The 19,897-nt window shown below is 32.9% G+C and overlaps 1 protein-coding gene across 1 annotated transcript in view; it reads left to right on the top strand.

Moving 5' to 3' along the window:
* The window catches only part of LOC107444970 (protein odd-skipped-related 1), a 111,845-nt gene extending 95,819 nt beyond the window's left edge, over positions 1-16,026 (top strand). Inside the window, exons 4-5 of the mRNA XM_016059263.3 lie at positions 8,951-9,767; positions 11,290-16,026. Coding sequence (XP_015914749.1) covers positions 8,951-9,767; positions 11,290-11,683 — 1,211 coding nt within the window. The 3' untranslated portion in view covers positions 11,684-16,026. The remainder of the gene's footprint in view (positions 1-8,950; positions 9,768-11,289) is intronic.
* The last annotated feature ends 3,871 nt before the right edge of the window (positions 16,027-19,897 follow it).

Genomic DNA, 19,897 nt, shown 5'->3' with positions numbered 1-19,897 from the left:
TTGTATTAATATAGCCAAAACAAAATAAACCAATATAATATTCAAAGAGCACCCAAAAAATTAAAATTAATTAATTGTGGTTGCAGCTTATGCGCAGTAAATAAAACTTGTTAATTTATTTAATTTCAATACAAATTTAAACTATTTGATACTTATTACTATTATCTTATATACTTATAGATGATTGATTCTATCGACTTATGTGCATTGTTGGATTTTAGTAACTTAATTTTTTAGAAAGTAAAATATAAATTACATGGGTAAATTACAATATGATAAAGTTGGTGTTATTCCAGCAACCATTATACGGGTATTATGCAGATTATGTAGATATTTTCAGAAATGATACAATTTAACAAAATAACATATCTTTGAAAATTAGTTATTCTAATAAACAATTTTAATTTGAAATTTTCTTGTGAAATTAATGCACCAATGTTTTCCCATTATAATTCTTATCCATTTTATAAGTGCCAATTTTTACTGTACGCATGTTAGTTTAAGCCTAACTTTTTCAATAATAGTTGCAGATAAATTTGAATTCATAGAGATTTGCAGATAAGGGACACTGAATTCTGCTAGCGGACACTAAGCGGATTGTGAAATGCAAATCGCGCATCCTCTGAAAACATGATGATCACTCAAAAACTCATTTATTTTTCACCTTAATTGCAACATGCCATGGTGGCTCAGGGGATAGAGTGTTCGCCTTCCAATGAGGTGAGCCAGGTTCGAATCCCAGCAAAGGCTGGTCGATACGAATTCCGCACCCGGCTCGTGTTCACCACAGTGCTGACGTAAAATATCCTCACCTGCAGATGGATCATGGGTTAGAGTCCCCTTGCCGTCAGGCTAACCACGGAAGGTTTTCTCGGTTTTCCTCACCATGTAATGCAAATGCTGGTTTGCTCCATCAAAAAGTCTTCCTCGAAGGCAAATTTCTTCTTATACTTGATCCAGGATTTCCCTTGTATTCTGGATTGGGTTCAAAATTACCAGGCTACGGAGTTGAACATTAATAGTCGTATTCCCAAAGGAGGGTAGGCTGTTCAACGACGTTTATAAAATAAAATAGACTATCTGATTCTGTTAGGGTTTCGGATAATTTTTAATTTATAGAGATTGCAGATAAAGGACTGTAAATTCTACATCCAGGCCTTGTGAAGAGCAAAGGGTGCATCCCCTGAAAACATGATGATCACTAAAAAAACCCATTTATTTTTCACCTTAATTGCACCATTATTACAAAAGCCTGTTTAAAATGACCGCAAGAGAGAATCACACTCTTTAAACACCGTCAATTACATATCCGAGTGACAAAAAAGGCTATACGTTACAACCTTAAAATAGAGGTGAGGGTACAACGGACAACCCTCTATTAGGACAACGAAAACAAAAAAAATCCTCAATAAGTATTATCTTAGGACTCCTCTTAAAACTTGAGGCGGTTTCCTAAAATGGATGATTTTTGTAACTACCGGCGTTTCACTCATAAAATATAAGTTTTGTCAATAGAAAGGCAAACAAATGATCTTCCATAGCTTTCTGATAAACAAAACAATTTGCATTCCTCAAATTGCGTTTGGTGAACATCTGTTATGGTGACATCCCGTTTTTAAGAATTTAGTAATGACACATATGAATAAAATTTCCATTTCTGATAATGGATATGTTACATCTGGAAATCGGTTATAAATAAATGAATATTCAAGTGTTTATGATCTTTCCTATCTTACATTACGCAGGTGAAAAATAGCTCCTTGCATTGGTTTTGCACCTATTTTAATTATTGGTTGACTATGTTTTTCGAAACTTTTTCGCCAAGGAAAATATTTAAAAAAAACCACAGATTAAGTTCCCCACATTTAAGATAAAGATTTTCTAGGATATAGAATAAACAAAAAAGAAAAACCAATTAAAAGTTGTAAAAAATTTTTAAAAAATTGCCCGTTTGTCAAAATTTTTCCACCTAGTTGAAAAGTATCTAAATCCATGAATAAATCACAATTTTTGCAAATTTTTTGTGCTCAGATTATCACAATTTTTAAACATTGCGTATCTAAAATAATGAAAAATTCTCCGAGAATATTTTGATTTCGTTTCTATTAAAAGTACATAAAATGATTCTTGGTAGTATTTCATAAAAATTAATGAATATTCCAAGAGAATATTTAATTATTAATAATATTATAAGAAATAATGATGAAGACACAAAAATTTTTTAATATATTTTTATTACATTCAAAAACAAAACGCAGCGATGTTTATCTTTTCTATAACAAGTATATTACATAACAGTAATAATAAAAAAAAATGTGCCATGCATCTATTAAGTTTATATTTGAACCCAAGAATAAAAATCGAATTTATTTTTAAATTTTGTGTTAAAATGTTAGTCAATAGTCAATATTGTAAGTTACAAAATAATATTAGTTATTAACTTAGTTTTAAACTGATAAGTTTTTTTTTTTTTTTTTTTTTTTTTTTTTATTTTTTTTTTTTNTTTTTTTTTTTTTTTTTTTTTTTTTTTTTTTTAATATTTTCCTTGTACTTATTACAAAAGGATTCTTCTTCATTTCGTTTTTTATTTATTTATTTTTGCAAAAAAAAAAGAAAAGTTAACTTTAAAAGAGCTTAAGTCTTTAACATACGCATTGATTTGAAAACTTATAATTTTATAGTCAACGATAGTTATCAAACTATAGTTGTCAAACCCTTTGGCATGTCCGTCTTGACATATCCGACATGTCAATAGTTCCTTCTCCGTGTGGGTATTGAAATTCGAAAATTACGAAATTTTGTCACTATAACCGTGAGAGCTGAGCAATCATTTTTAACATCATTTATGAGCGCATAGATCAGGGCTGTCCAACTGCAAGGAGCCCATGGGCCAGAATTCCGGTCACTGATCACCTGGCGGGGCGCAGTTTGAAAAAGTTGAACAATAACCTCTTACCTCTTATACAATAACAATTAATAGTTGAATTATTAATTATAAAACAATGGAACAGAAGGATTATGAAGCAATTTGCTTACGGGAAAACTAAGGCCGATCAGCCTGAATAAGAAGTTGGTGGGCAGCACAATGTGTGTTGGAGGGCCGCATGCGACCCGCGGGCCTCCAGTTGAACAGCCTTGGCATAGATCATAATACCTTTAAAATTTTATTCCGTTCATTCAAATAGTACGCTCTCTGGAGCAGTGGTTACCAACTGGCGTCCCGCGGACCGCATCCGGTCCTCGAAGCCTTTTTTTGTGTGGCCCGCGAACTAAAATATATTTGTTGTCGTTTTTTTTGCGAACAATTTTCGTGAAAAATCTGTATAGGTTTAAAATACTTTTCTTTCGCTTAAAAAAAAACCTAATTTCTTCGTTTCTGTGAAATTTAACATAGCAACGTTGCAAAAAAATTTATTTCGCAGATTTTGCATCCAAGAAAATATTGATTCAAATACAAAAATAATCGTGAATGTTGCTCTTTTTTATTTCGTTTTTTCGTGAATATAATTTAGCATGTGTGTATCAGAAATTTTCCCGAAGAAATTCTCCCATTTATCTCTTCGAAACCATTCATATTGCACGAAATTATTTCCATTTGTAAATTTTAAAACGCATAAAAGAGGGAACGAATATCATGTTTTATTTAAATTCCTTGAATTGAATATCGCATGAGCGGAAAAGAAGAAAAAATTTAATTTCAGATGCTCGAGAATTTTTTTTTTCTGCAATTCCTAATAAGTCGAAATTTTTTTTAAATTTATAGCAGAATTAAATTTAAAAGGAAAAAAAATCTTGTCACTAAGTTTTTGATTAAGAGAAGATTCAAAATGATGCGTAACAAGCATTATTTGTAATGCTAGTTATTTTGCTTTTTAATACTAAAAAAAAACTTTGATAAAAATCTGACAGTAATATTTAATATCCCTTCAAACGTTAAAAAGTCCTATATAAACTTTTGATTAACGCCATTTGACTGGTGTTTTTAATTGCGGCCTCCAGCCACATGTAAGTTGGAAACCCCTGCTCTAGAGGGTTATGCATCGGCGAAATTATTTTATAATCACCCTGTACATATATTCCCCCCCCCCCAAATGAACTATCTTTATGTGAAATGTGTTTTTATGAAATGTGTAACAATATTTTTACCGAGTAAATAAATATATAATTAAGCTCCACCATTCCGCCTTAACTTTTAAGGGGAAAAAAATTCCTGTTACTAGATTCACAACTCCATTTGTAAGGACGATTTGTACACCTCATAGTTACATTCTAAAACGACAGAATAACAGTAATTTTGAAATAAGACGAATATTTTCTAAATAAGCACTCTAACTCTATTCTAAAATGACACGCCGTCCATTTTGTGGCGTTAGACCTTTTATTAAAGGCTCTGACAAATAGCCCGAGGCACAAGTTACGGGTCTCACATTTCAGAGCGCTTGTTTTAATAGCCCGAGTTATAAATATTCATTTTAACGAGGTTAGATAGTTTTCTACTATTCTGAGGGAAATAACTGCGTTTACTAATAACATGCATCGTTGAAGTGAAATACCATGGTGCATCATTGGAGCACGTGGCTTGCTGCGTTCGTAAAGTGCGCCCAACATGGCGGATATATCATTACTCGGCGATCAAGAACAGTCATTAGAAAAGTATGACATTTTTTAAATGACAAAATTGATCAGAATATGGAATTTGTTTTCTGTCCCCCCAACATATTTCTTATGCCGCTCGAATTTCAATAAGGTCGGAAAAAATTCTTTTTGTAGGACATTTTTGAGACATTTCATCTTTTTATGATAATTTGTGAGAGTTTGAGTCAATAATTTTTAGATGGTTTTTTTTTCCATCATCAAACCTTTTTGAATTGTTTTCAACATTGTTGTCAAAAGTATTTAAAAACGAAAGCTTCATTCTGAAATAGCCTTAATCTAAAATACACCCTATAATTTCTTAAAATAACTTTTTTTATTCCTTATTTTTTCGTTATAAAAATTTTCCAAATGACAATAGCTCAAACGTTTCATACGAAGACACCCGACAATAGCCAGGGTCGATCGCTGCATTGTTTTGAGCCTCAAACTGACGAACTTCTATCGAAATATATTGCCATGCAGTGTAACTCTCCATCATGTGTGAAAGAGGACAAAATTTAGAATATTCCCATGTCAAGATTCTTGATGGTTCCATCAAAAAATAGTTCGATGGTTAGTGTGATTCTTGATGGTCTACATCATTTGATAGTCACTCCTCATCCTACATTTTCCATTATGTGTTTATGGTTTATGACATGCCAACAAACTTCTATCATTCCGTGATGGAAAATGCCATTTTAATACTATTATGAGGACCATCAAGAAGAACCATCATGAGAAGTTTGACATACAAGGACCAACAATCCATGATGATCCGTGATGGTTCCAACTATACATTTCTATGATGGTTTAATGAGATTTCTTGCTGGTTCTCAGGAATGTACGATCAGAACAATTTGTTTTTTTTTTTATTTTGGACCATCATAAGTCAGTCCGAATTCCTACAATGGGATGGTGGTTGTTCATGATCATTCCAACATTTGATTTCTAAGATACTACGATGGAAATTCGTGCTGTTTCAACATGAACAAACCATCAATGCAAGTAGCTATTCTTATGTTGGACCAGTGTAAATCAGTCCGAATTCCTACATTGAGATGATGGTTACTTTTGTTGGTTTCCATCAAAAAATATAATGGCTCATGATAGATGGTTTATCTAGGGAAAACCATTAAAATTTTTGGCTTTGTTTTCCTCAATCCCTTCGAGAGTGATGACGGAGAAATGTAAAAAAAAAAAGATTTGAAAAAAGAAACTGCAAGTTTTACTTTTTACTGAAGCCTTTTACGACAACTTATGAGAAAGAAACTGAACTATCTGTATCTTAATAAAATAACCAAAAATATTGAATGTGTTTTTAATAATTACTCACACAAATGTAATTACCCAACTTGACTGTATCTTTCGAAACACATAAAATTTTAGCGATCGTCAAATCAAAATGGGAAAGAGTCTTATTTTAGCATTTTGATAAATTCTTTTGAGCGCATAATTATAAAAATAAAATTTTCCAATTTAATTTTTCAATTAAATTTCTCACAATGCTTGATCCAGGAGTTCTCTTGTCTTCTGGATTGGATTCAAAATTACAAGGTTACGGAGTTAAACATTAGTAGTTGTAAACCCGAAAAGTTGGGTCGACTGTTCAACGACTGTTATAAAAATAAAATAAAATAGGCACTTTAAGAGTCGTGGTGGCTCAAGTGATAGAGTGCACGCCTTCCAATGAGGTGAGCCGGACTGGAATCCCAGCGACACAGTACCCAGCTGGGGTCTACTACAGTGCTGACTTAAAATATCCTCAGTGGTAAACGGATCACGGGTTAGAGTACCCTAGCAGTCAGGCTAACCGTGGGAGGGTTTCGTAATTTTCCTTTCCCTGTAACACAAATGTGGGTTAGTTCTATCAAAAAGTCCTCCACGAAGGCAAATTTCTTCCAATACTTGATCCAGGAGTTCCCTTGTCTTCTGGACTGGGTTTAAAATTACAAGACTACGGAGTTGAACATTGGTAGTCGTAAACTCACACTTAGGACGGCTGTTCAACGACGGTTATAAAATTAGAAAAATGGGCATTTCAAGACAAAATTTTGATATTCACGCTTATTTATTCCTTTAATTTTTTCTTTTTAATTTTTTTTTCTTTTCACGTTAAATATTAATCAGCGTCTATATAGGTTTTCGTCGATTTCGTCGAAAATAAGACCAGAATTTATGAAATCTACAAACGGGAAGACATTTTCGGTCTAAAATCAACAAAAACTTTTTTTTTTGTATTTTTAAATTCATATCAAAATTAAATGCTATGGAACACTATAAAATTGAATGCAATAGAACCCTTTGTAAAATAGAGGGAAATGGAATGCTCTCAAAAATTAAATACAAAGAAATACTTTGCAAAATTTAATGCAATGAAATACTTTTATAAACGGATATCAGAGGAATAATCTGCAGAATTAAATGCAAAGTACTCTTAAAAACAGAAAACGAAAGAAAACTCTAAATAATTGAATGGAATGTATAACTTTTAAAAACGGGCTCCAAAGAAATTCTCTGTAAAATTGAACACTTTTTAAAAACGGACAGAGGAACACTCTGCAATAATTGTTGACTAAACGAGTTCAATAAAAAAAAAATATGAGAAATTTCTAGATTTTTTTTCTTTCTATGCTAAGCTGCCATGATCTAAACAAAGTTATCACCTGGCCCGTTGTTGGCCAACAGTTTCTATCGAATTCTCACGATTTGTTCTTTTTCGAGAATGTAATTTGTGTCTGAATCATATTCCCTCGATTCATCTCATAATTCCCTTGAAAAGAGGCGCGGAACACCCTCCGGTTATCCCCATTCCAAATTCACCGAAACGGAAGAAAATTATAGTCGTTTCCCAAACCAATATGAGCATTTGTGGCTTAACCTCCTCCATTTGACCTCCTAATGCAGCGGGCAGCTGGACTTGGCGTGAAAAATACGGAGCCAAATTATGTTAGATTAATAAAAATAATGAAAAAAATGGCTTCCAGTACTGTACTTATTGTTCTAAAGAATCGATATGGCTTCTTGTCAGTGTCTTTTCCAAGATTTGAATATTTATGAAAAAACCCTGAGGTTTCGTGATATGAAAGACACTTTTTTCTTTCGGGACAGCAGAAGCTATAGCCTATAATGACATAGCTGCTGTGGAAGCGAAGAAACATGAATATATTAATAATTATGCTCGACTTGAGAATATTCTTATGCGTTGTGAAACAACAGTTAAACGTTATCTTCGGCATTTTATAATAAAAGAGCGTAGTATTTCTTTTGATATTATCCAACCTTCGCGCTTATATATAATTTTAAGATCCATTTTAATATTTCTAAGTATAAATAAAGGTGGAGGAAAAACGCTTTATTCAGCACGTAAATTTGTTGAGATATAGGCTTTTTTATATTATTTCTGAGATTAATGGGAGAAAAAAAAACCTTTTTCGTTGTTCTTATAGTTGATTAATAAAAAGATATGTGACAAAAAGAAAAAAAAACGTCTTAGAATTGAATCTTCTGCGCAGTTCATTTACTACAAAACAATCTCGGGTTCTCAACAGAGTTTGCGCTGAACTTACATTTGATAGCGTGCAAGATGCTCTAAGTGTTAAATCTCTGTATTCTAACCGTCTCTTTACTGTTCTGATCTACGACTGTAAATTTTGAAAGGATATTCTTTTGCTCTATCGAAACGAATAGTTTTGCTTCCTCTCTATGGTCCCACTTACAATATGATTCCATTACGAGTCTATGGTCTCGTTTGCATAGTGAGATAACAATCGAATACAATTTTAATTTTTTATAGAATAATCCTTCCTGTGCACAATCAATCATTTGCTCCATGGAAAGATCGAAATGAAACTTTCTTCGAACTTGGAATATAGTTGTATAACCTGCAAGATAATTTCAGGTCATACTCCATTTTACATGAGTCCAAATGATCAATGTGTGCAACCTTGGCTGCCTGGTACATAACATAATGATAAAGCCAGTTCCACATCTACATTCAATAAATAGCATGTTATATCAATGTTTGTCACAGCAGTGCGTTCCTTCTATGGCGTTTTCGTGAACTCAGTCAGTCACAAGTTGGTATTGGTCACAAGTCATATAAACCAGTCACAAGTTATATAAACCTTGTCACAATTTATATAAACCAGTCACAAGTTATATAAACTAGTCACAAGTTATATAAACCTTGTCGTTTACAAGTTGGCATTAGTAATACATAAACCTTGCAGTCCAAAATTTGTAAAAAAGTTTTAAATATTTAATGTTTTCTAAGTATTGTAATAAAAAAATATATTTAAAGTGATTTATTTTTCAGATGACAAATTAGATATGAAGATGCAAGAAATGAAACCTTTCTGCAAAGCAACCACAGCTGAAGGATCGCTTCAAGCACCCCCTGAACCACACTTCAACAAGAAACTCCTGGTTGCTGGAGCCCAGTTCCTACCCGGCCTGGTGATGCACCCATCGGCCATCCACTCTTTTCCTCAACCCGTATTCTCCAGGACTCATTTACCTCTGTCACCATTGCCGATGGCCGGATGCGTTCAGCAGCTCGGCACCTACCACCCCTTTGTGATTTCAGAAGCCCATTCTTGCAAATCAGCACCTGCCGACTTCAATCCGGACACTATGTCCCCAAAATCAACCAGGCTAGCGAGACCTCAAGACAAACTAGCCAGTTCCCAATCTACATCGGGTTCCACGTCCTCCAGAAAAACGAAATTCGACTTTTCGAAATTGGCTGAATCTGCCACCAGCAAGGATGACCCACCTCCCGCCCACAGCAACAGTGGCGGAGCAGAAGTTAAACGAAGCCAAATGGACAGTCCGACTACTGCTGCCTCGAAGGCTTCAGTAGCACTCATCACCAGTCATACCTATCCTTTCATATCTTCCTATTATACTCTAGGTGCCATGGGCCTGGCGACGGACTATTTCGAACGAAAGCTGGCCCGGGGCAGAGGATCTTCGAGACCTAAAAAGGAGTTTATTTGCAAGTATTGCCAAAGGAGATTTACTAAGTCTTATAATTTATTGATCCACGAGAGGACGCATACAGATGAGAGACCATACACCTGTGACATTTGCCACAAGGCGTTTCGACGGCAAGATCATCTTAGAGATCACAGGTAGGGACTTTGAAGCATAAAACAATGGTTCTTAATTTTATTCTTCAGCTATGGAAACTTAAAAGATCGAGCTTCTTTGGCAAACGTCGGCTTTATTAAGTTCATTAGCAGCTGTAAATTTTACTATCCAACCAAATACTATATAGAAAAAAAAAATTAAAATCAATTCTCTCTATATAAATATATATATAGAGAGAGTGAACTAATAGTAGAAATTGGAAGAAAAAAAAGGCGCAAGGTATCAGGCAACTAGACTAGACTCAACGCGACTAGAAACTTCATTTATAGTAATTGAAAATTAATATTTAAATGTAAATAGTACACGCTTAAGTTTGATAAGTCTATTCTTTCTCATGCTTATGCCAGCTCACTCACTTGATGCATTTCAGTTTTCAGTTCCTTACTGCCAACGCGAAATATATCCTCTCGGTTCGGTGGCAATACACACACGCGCATTAGTGATTGGAAATAATATAACAAATGACACTGTGGAAAGGCGATAAATATACAGACAATACAGATGAATATTGGCTTTAACGATCTCACTGTATACATTAAGAATAAAAATATAAAAATAAAAGTACACCACTCAGTCAAGGTAAATAAAGATCATTCAGGTTTAAGAACATTGGCAATGCAAGTATTATGTTACTGTGAATGACCGAAATTGGTGGTTCTTGACTTCCACCGGTTAATGTTGACAATCACATAGTCGCTTTGGTAAAAGTCCGAAATATATACTAGGTCTAGTTAAGTGCCATTGCCCGGTATACCCTACACTGATGTTTTTTTAGGGTTCAGTGCCACTGCCCGCTATACATTTGCCAGTTACTCCGAACATTGATGTTTCTCTTAATCTATCCTCAGCAGATATTAAAATATCGAATAAATATATAATAATATCAGCGAATAAATTAATATCAAATCTGATATAACAAATATTTCGGACATTCACCAAAGCGACTATGTGATTGTTGACATTCACCGGTGAAAGTGGACATTCTATTGATTCTTTCAAGGTTCAATGCCACTGTCCGGTATGCATTTGTCCGGTACTCCGAACACTGATGTATCTCCTAATCTATCCTCAGCAGATATTAAAATATCGAATAAATATATTATAATATCATCGAATAAATTAATATCAAATCGGATATAGCAATTCGCTCATGGGCTGCAATAGCGGCACAACTCAAAAAATCAAGTTTTGAGATAAGTGGATTAAAGTTTTCATTGCTAAGGAAAATGCATGAGAAATGCTTTAGTTTGCTTAAACGAAGATTACCTTCAAGTTGAATTATGAGTTGTGCTAGTATTATTGCTGAAAGAATGTGTACTATTTTCATATTTACACCTGTTTCTGGTCCAAAACGGGTGTTTTTTTTAGTTGTGTCACTATTGCAGCCCATGAGCGAAATATTTCGGACATTCACCTAAAAATTATTGACTCTCACAGGTGAAAGTCGATATTCTCTTGATTTTATTGTAGAATATCTAATTGTAAATCCTTGTTGATTTCCAGGTACATTCACTCGAAGGAGAAACCCTTCAAGTGCACGGAGTGTGGCAAAGGTTTCTGTCAGTCCAGGACGCTGGCAGTGCACAGGATCCTGCACATGGAGGACTCCCCCCACAAGTGTCCCACATGTGGACGCACATTCAACCAGAGGAGCAACCTCAAGACCCACCTCCTCACACACACAGACATCAAACCCTACAACTGTGACTCCTGCGGAAAAGTCTTCAGGAGGAACTGCGACCTCAGGAGGCACACGCTGACCCACACTTTGGGGCTGCCTGAAGCCCCATGCGAAGAGGGGCACGGGTCCCCATCCAGTAGCTGTGATCGTTATTATCCGGGTGAAGGCGACAACGATGATAGTCACTCCCAAGAAATCGTTGACGTCGAAAATTAAAAAACTATTTATTTTTGTTAATAAAACCTGCTTTAGTATTCTTGGTTTGAAGACAAAATATCGTGCCAGCATCATGTGCACAAAATTATTTAACTTGCTTTTTACATGCAAGAAACTTGCACATAAATTATCAGTAGACATTACAAGGTGGAGATTAGACTGTTTTCAAAAACTGGGAGAATAATAATTATTTTATTTTTTTAAATAATAAAAATTCTTTCGGAAAAATCATTTTAAAACGACATACATTTTTCCTTCAAAAGTTTTTGGCTTCAGGTCAAAAAATTAAGAACAAATAGCTTTACAGATAGTAAACGTGGAAATCAAAGAAAAATAATTGAAAATCCCAATTTTTAAAAATCTCTTAATAACTGAAAATCACATAAAAATATTTTGGAAATATCAATCATGTTTCGAAATGAGGTATGTTGGGTTATTACTTTTAATTGTTTTTCTTTGATTTATTCTCCCTAATTCCATTAATCGATGACACTTTTAAATCCATCGATAAACATTAATCCATCGATAAAACATTAATAAATTCTAAGAGGAACACGTCCCACAAATTTGCAGGAAGAATTATAATTGATAATACCGTTTTCATAAAACGAATTTTTGAAAACCAACAGTTTAATTTATGTCAAGCTGTGTATTTATAGAACATAACGTAGTGTCACTATATAGTTAACCCCATGCAATATAAATACTATATAAGGTTATATCAAAGAGTTCGTTCCTAATTGTGTTATTTTCTGGTACGAAGAAGATAAAAGTTTACACTGTCAGAAATGTTAGATCATGTTGAGCATTGTTGTCCAAGCATATATTTGAACAAAAAAGTCTTAAAAGAAAACATGATCAAAACCTACAGTTTTAATGTAAAAATAAATTATTTTCAAAATTAAGTCTCAAATAGTTTCGAGCAAATTTCTTAAATAAATACCGAAAATTCAAAACAATTTCAAATAACTTTAAAACCCGCTGTCGGCCAAAAATGCTGTAAAAAAATAAATAAAAACGGGTCCTCCTTATAATTTTTTTTTTTTGAACGGTTGGATGGATTTTCATTCTCTAAAGTGTTTTGGTAACATCTTAAGGAATCTTTTAAAATAAATATATATGCATATATATATTATTTCATTACAGTCGTTGAACAGTCGACCCAATTTTTGGGTTTACGTCAACTAATGTTCAACTCCGTAGTCTTGTAATTTTGAACCCAATACAGAAGACGAACTTCTGGATCAAGTATTGGGAGAAATATACCTTCATGGAGGACTTCTTGATGAAACTAACCCACATTTGCGTTACATGGAGAGGAAAATAGCGAAAACCATTGAGGATATTTAACGTCAGCACTGTTGTCGGTGCATGCCGAGTGTGAAATTCATATCGACCAGCCATCGCTGTGATTCGAACCCGGTTCACCTCAATGGATAGGCGAGCGCAATATCCCATGAGCCACCTCGACTCTGTTTTGAGATATCGTAGTAACTCTTTATAATATGAAAATCCGTCCAAAAGTTTAAAAAAGTGGCCGTTTTTTTTATTCGTTTATTTTGCTGATTTTACATAGGGGCTATATGCAGAAACTATTTTGAAAAAAAACGGTATCCGCATTTTAAATCTAAGCTTCCTGTCTCACTTAAGGGTTGTAGGATAACAATATAATTTTCAGTAAAAACATGTTATTGATACTCTTTTTTTTTTGTAAGAACGGGAAATAATGAGTACAATAGAATAAAATTAAAAAACGAATATTGATGAGTAATTTTTGATCAAATGACTTTCGTTTCACGAACTAAAAAAGTATTTTTATTGTCTGAGATATCCCCATTAAGATATTTTAGCTTAAAAATTTATACACAAAAGCATCCTTTATCAAAATAAGCGTAACGCATTCGTGTGTAAGGGAAAGCATCTAATTAGTTTAGTTTAGTCTGAAAAAGAGGTTAAAAGCATGACCCCTTTCATGTAAAATGTCCACAAGTCACTGCGCAGAAATAAAACCTTCTTAAACAAAATTATTTTGAATTCAAAGGCAATGTGACATTTTAAAATGCGCAATTATTTGTTTCAAAAAGTAATGTAACAACTTAAACAACTCAAAATTACTTATTATTTTAAATGAAAACTGTAATTTTTAATGTTTTTTTCTCTTTCTGTGAAATTGTTAATTTACTTTTATCTTTCGCGTTTTAAATGACTGCAAAATTTTTTTTAATAACGATAGCTTAACATTTTTCTTTTGCTAATAGAATTAAATCGGAAAATAATCGAAATTCTTAAGGAATTATTCGTTGATCATTAATGTATTTGGCTTGATAAAATTTAAAATTATATGCCTAAATGCCAGAGCCCTCAACGGAAGAAGTTAAAATGTTCAGGCTTGAATTTGATTTTATAATTTAATTATTGTTTACAAGACTGTATTCAAGAAGAGAGAAGACCGGGCGATTCCTTACAAAAAGAGTAGGATTTTTTTTGCGGAGAATTTATTTACATATTATTATCCATTCATAACAAAAAATAAGCACTTATTAAAATAAGTGGTATTATCTGGCCATCCGGAGATAAAGGTTGAAAAACTCGCTCGTTTTGCGAAGAAATTGAAGTGGCGAATATTAACTAAAACCTACCCCCCAAGCTTAAATGAGTTTTTTGTTCAAAGCGACCGCTAAATCAAAACCTGATTTTTATCTAAAAATAAATGTACATATTACTATAGCAACCGGTGTTCACCTCGTGATAAACACGGTAATTAATAATTTACAAACAAAATATTTGAGAGACATGTTTGATATTAACTACTATAAATATATTATCCAAAATTTATTATGCCATTAAGGCGAATGACAAAAAATAAACAAATACAATCAAATTGAAAAAATTGCGATAGCCGAAAGGCAGTCACATTTTACCCATTGGCAAGTTGTCTAATTTTTTTTCTCCCGCCTACGTTTTTCGGCTTTAGCTTTTTCAGCCTCGGTAAGTTTAGGAATTGGCATCGTTTTTTTCTTCTTTCTTGCTTTAACTCTAACCTTTGGGACCGTGTCAATCAGTTTGGGACCCTCTTTATGTGTGACATTCACCTGAATTAGTATTGAAAACGATACAGTTTGAACTGTAGGCTAAAATTTCTGATCCTTAATTAAAACAATAAAAACAAAAATATCGTTGAAATGATGAAATTCTCTTTTATTCACAACTCAAGAAGTATTTATGGGATCTCTCTGGTCCCATATCTCAAAAATAAACTCATCAACTCAATGCATAACAAAATTAAAAGTGAAAAAAAGAATTCTAAAAAATAAAAAAAATTCTAACAGCAGCGGTCGGTATAGCAACGCATGCGCACTGCTTAATGTTACTCTTGAACACAGTTGAAAAGTGTGATGACATCCAAATAGGTGCGCACGTCATCAAACCCCAAACAACACCCATTTTTGCCAATGGGTAATAAATAAAATGTGCATTCATTCGGACGATATTTAAGGAAAACCAATATTTTAATATATTATCCTATTTAATTAGAATATTTTATGAGATTATTATATTCTTTAATTCACAATATATGAAAAAATTATGTATTTCAATGATTTTATATATTATAATTACGGAAAGAATGATATAACAAAGAGATCTTTTATTACGGGATTGATTTTTTAAAACCTTTTTATAGCATTAATCTGTCTAGAATTTAACCAATCATGACTAAGTAATAATTGCTTGAACAAATATTTTCAATATTGTGTAATCTAAAATCTTTTTTTGAACAACTTAAAATTTAGTTTTATTTTAAAATATTAATATACACCACTAACTTAACTAATTAAACAATAACTTAGAAAATGCTTTTTTCAAAACCTTACAAAAAATGAAAACACAAATTTTAATTATGGGAGGAAAGTATTAAAATGTTTCTTAATTTTTGTTCTGTGACTTGTAAATCTTGTGTCCGACCTTAACGACTCAGCTCTAGTTACGGAATAAATTTCAGAACGAGAAATTAATTTACAAAACCGAAACTGTCATTCAGCCCTATTTCATTTTGTCGACTGTGCATTACAATAACGTAGTAAAAAATGTCTGAAGTATTTAATTTTTTTTTCTTTTTTTGAAATTTTAAATTTTTTTTTTCAAATACAAGTGTCATTTTTTTTTCTTCCTTTGTCGTCGTCTTTGTATAGTTGATTTGGAATTAGAGATGTTATTTAAATCTGTAAATAAAAATTATTTTTTCCTCTCTTCAATTCATTGTACTGAAATGTTTGAGAATTGTAATTGTGTCATTTAAAAATTTGAATTCCTAAATGTAATAAAATTAATTAAACTAAAAAAAATGCCTGGTTATTTTCATCAGCACAAAACATTGAGATTGTTTACAAAAAATGTTTAATTAACATCCTGACCGAGTCCAGAGTTCAGTTATTCAGTTAATCAGTATTGTGTAACCACCGCTCTTCAGAGACCTCTCTCCTGTAGACCGAATAGAACTATCGAAAGGGTAGAGACGAAAGAAGAAAAAGAAATCAAAATTATTCTCTACTTTTCTCTTCACGCAGGCTGGACAATTACCTCTCTATTTTGCAGTACCTTTCTATGCTGATGCTATCACAATACCCTCTGTTTTCAACCTTTTGGCATTCGCCTAAATTTTTAATATCATTTTTGTGACTGTGCCTAGCACCTAGACTGTGACCGTGAGCCTTCCTAAGCCAGTTGCCCGGATGGACGCTCATATTTGATTTCTGTAGCTGTAGGAACAAGGAGAGCTCAATCTTCAAGATTTAATTTCCTTCTCTGCATGCTCAGGAGATAAAAGTTAATTCTCTAATATTTGATTATTTATGTGTAACTAAATCTTGCATTTATGCAGGTTCAGTAATTCGAATATATTAACCACTTTTCATACATTATTTTCGAGGTAACGCCAGAGCATGCAGAGAAGGAGACACGTGTTCCCTTCGAAATTCAGGATTTGATTTATAGGTTCCAGTGCCTCTTGTGATGTGAAGAGATGTTAAAATAAAGAGAATGGATTCAGAATACGTTCTCCTCTTTTTGTTTCGTTCTATATTTTTGATCAATGAATTTGGGATCAGCCGCAATGGCCCAGGGGATAGAGCGTTCGCCTTCCAATGAGGTGAACCGAGTTCGAATCTCAGCGATGACTGGTTGATACGAATTCCGCCTCGGGCTTGCACCGATTACACTGCTGACGTGAAATATCTTCAGTGGTAGACGGTTCATGGGTTAGAGTCCCCTTGCCTTTAGGCTAACCGTGGAAGGTTCTCGTGATCTTCCTCACCATGCAGCGCAAATGCCGGTTAGTTCCATTAAAAAGTCCTCCACGAAGGCAAATTTGTCCCTATACTTGATTCCCTTGTCTTCTGGATTGGGTTCAAAATTACAAGGCTACGACTTTGAACATTAGTAGTCGTAAAACCAAAAATTAGGTCCGCTGTTCAACGATGGTTATAAAATACAAAATAAAAATGAATTTGGGTTGTACTCCATTGCCTAAAGCAGTCATACGTCACTTTCTATGCAAGCAAAATACAAAACCGTCATTATGCAATGCGATTTTGAGATTGCCGCATGCTTCTTTCAATTTCATATAACAGAATTGGAACAATACAGTTCTGCAATCATTAGTTTTTGAGGGGCTGTTAAATAGCGAAATTCATTTATGAGTTAACTCACGAAGCAAGAATTAAAAACAATAATTTCATTACATGCATTGATGAGACAAGATTGGACTATAACAAAATACGACCTAACAGAATGCTTGATACAAACTACAACTATCTGTCAATGAGCGCAAAAGGAAGCACATTTCAAACTAAAGTACTAAAAAAGAGTTATATAGGCATCAGAATGGATAAATAACTCAAATATTTTAAAAGTTGGACTTTTTTTTAAAAATCGTCAATTTAGAGACATTTTTCTACCTAGATAAAAATTATCAAAAATCAGTGCCTTATTACCCTTTTTGCAAATTCTTATCAGCCCAGATAATGCAGCATTGGAGTAAGTTTTTAAACATTAAAAAAACAGACCACAAACGTTTTTTACTTTCTCAAAACTGTGGCTTTTCTCCCTTGTGGTGTTTGCCCCATTTTTAGAATAAACTAAGAGGCCACTGGCTAAAGATCGGCTACACTTGACCTAACAGTCGAAATCACATCAGTTACGAAAATAGCATATTATTCGAAAAAAACAACCTCTAGCCTGACGTTACTATAACCAATGATTCGTCTACCACAGAGGATATTTTTACTTTAGCAGTGTGGTCGATGCGAGCCGGGTGCGGCATTAGTATCGACCAACCCTTGGATAAAGAATAGGACAAAGACGTCGCCAAGGACCAGTCATCACTTAGATTCGAGCCCTGCTCATCTCATTGAAAGGCAATCGCTTTATCCCCTGAACAATCATGGCTCCGGTTTAACATTTAAAAAAAAACACACACACATAGGTTACACAAAAAACGCAGCTTATCCATTGGCAACATTTTTGAAATTATTGACAAAAATATCGTTCAAATGATGAAATTATCTTTTATTCACAACTGAAGAACCATTTATAGGATCTCTCTGGTCCCATATCTCAAAAATAAACTCACCAACTTAATGCATAACAAAATTAAAAGTGAACAAAAATAATTCTAAAAATATTATCAAACAGCAGCGGTCGCCATAGCAACGCATGCAATGACGACGCATGCGCACTGTTTACTATTACTCTTGAACACAGTTGAAAGGTGTGATGACGTCCAAATAAGGTGCGCACGTCATCAAACCCAAAACAACACCCATTTTGCCAAAGGGTTTAAAAAATAAAAAAAAATCATGCGACTGCAGAGCTTTTGCAATCTTCGCAATTTGAAGACAATATGTCATATAAAAATTGTTTTGCAAAGATGCAGTTTTAACATTTTTCCTTATGAAATTTTCTTTTAGTCAGATAACTACTAAAAATACACCATTGGTTGAATGCCCGGGGTTTTTATCCATTTGCCCTCAACTTTTGGGAATCACTAGGAGGAAGGAAAAAAAACACCAAAAGGAAAATCCCCACATTAACCAATACTTGAATTTAACATCCAGTTCGATTCGGGTGGTTGAACTCAAAGTTAAGATAATTTATAGTTATTGGAACGTCGTTAGTCATTTTTGAAGAATAATCAGCACACAAAGTTTTAATTTGTATCAATCTCACCTATAATATTTAAATAATGTATTAATTAAATCTCAGGATCTTAATCTCTTGATAACTTAAAAACACAGTCGAACGTCTATTTAACGAAGTTGCTAAATCCCAAAAATAAATTCGTTATATGGAAAATTCTTTAAACAGAAAATCACTTTTTGAAATACTTTAACAACCTGAAACAGGTTTTAAAATCATTAACATTAGACATAATCATATATGGCAACGTTACTTTTAAAAAGTAACGAGTAAAAGTACAAGTATTTTTAAAAAAAGTAACGAGTAAAAAGTAAAAAGTTCTCATTTTAAAAAGTAGCGAGTAAAAATTACAAGTAAAAGTACAAGTACTAAACAAAAAAAGTAACGATTTAAAAGTACATTTCTAGGAAATCGAAAATTCAAAGTAACCTAAAATTTTATTGAATAATATTCTTATGTTTTTAATGTTTTTTCAAAATTGTTGTTATTTATTTAATTATTTTTAATTTTGAAAGTTATGGACATTAATTTATTTTTAAATTCGGAAGAATATTATAATAATAAAAACAAGTCTCATTCAAAAGTTAAGAAGTTAGAAAAGAACAAATAAATAGCTATTTCGATAATTTAAAATATATATTAGGAATTTAATGAGGTAATTAATATAATAGAATAGCAGATTACTTTTTTCTTAATCATTTTTCGCTTTAAAATTTCATTGAATCAACGAATTTAAAACACTTTGACGAGCGACTTTTTTTAAAAGGAAGACTGTTTATTATATTGTAACTTAATATATATTTCACTACCTATAAGGCTTAACATATATTCTGCACTACTTTCATACTAGCAAATAAAAATAGTAGAAAAGAATTTTACTTTTTGATCCCCCCCCCACTAAAAAAAATTTATTATCTAAAAATCTTTCTTTTGCACCTGTCATATTAATTTAAATATCTTAAAATTTTCATCTTATATATTTTATCTTTTAAAAACTAATCCAATCTGCATGCAAAAGAA

The sequence above is a fragment of the Parasteatoda tepidariorum genome, chromosome 5 (assembly GCF_043381705.1).
Source record: "Parasteatoda tepidariorum isolate YZ-2023 chromosome 5, CAS_Ptep_4.0, whole genome shotgun sequence".
NCBI lineage: Eukaryota > Metazoa > Arthropoda > Arachnida > Araneae > Theridiidae > Parasteatoda > Parasteatoda tepidariorum.
The sequence above is the reverse complement of the archived record's forward strand: the minus strand, read 5'-3'. Positions and strand labels throughout refer to the sequence as shown.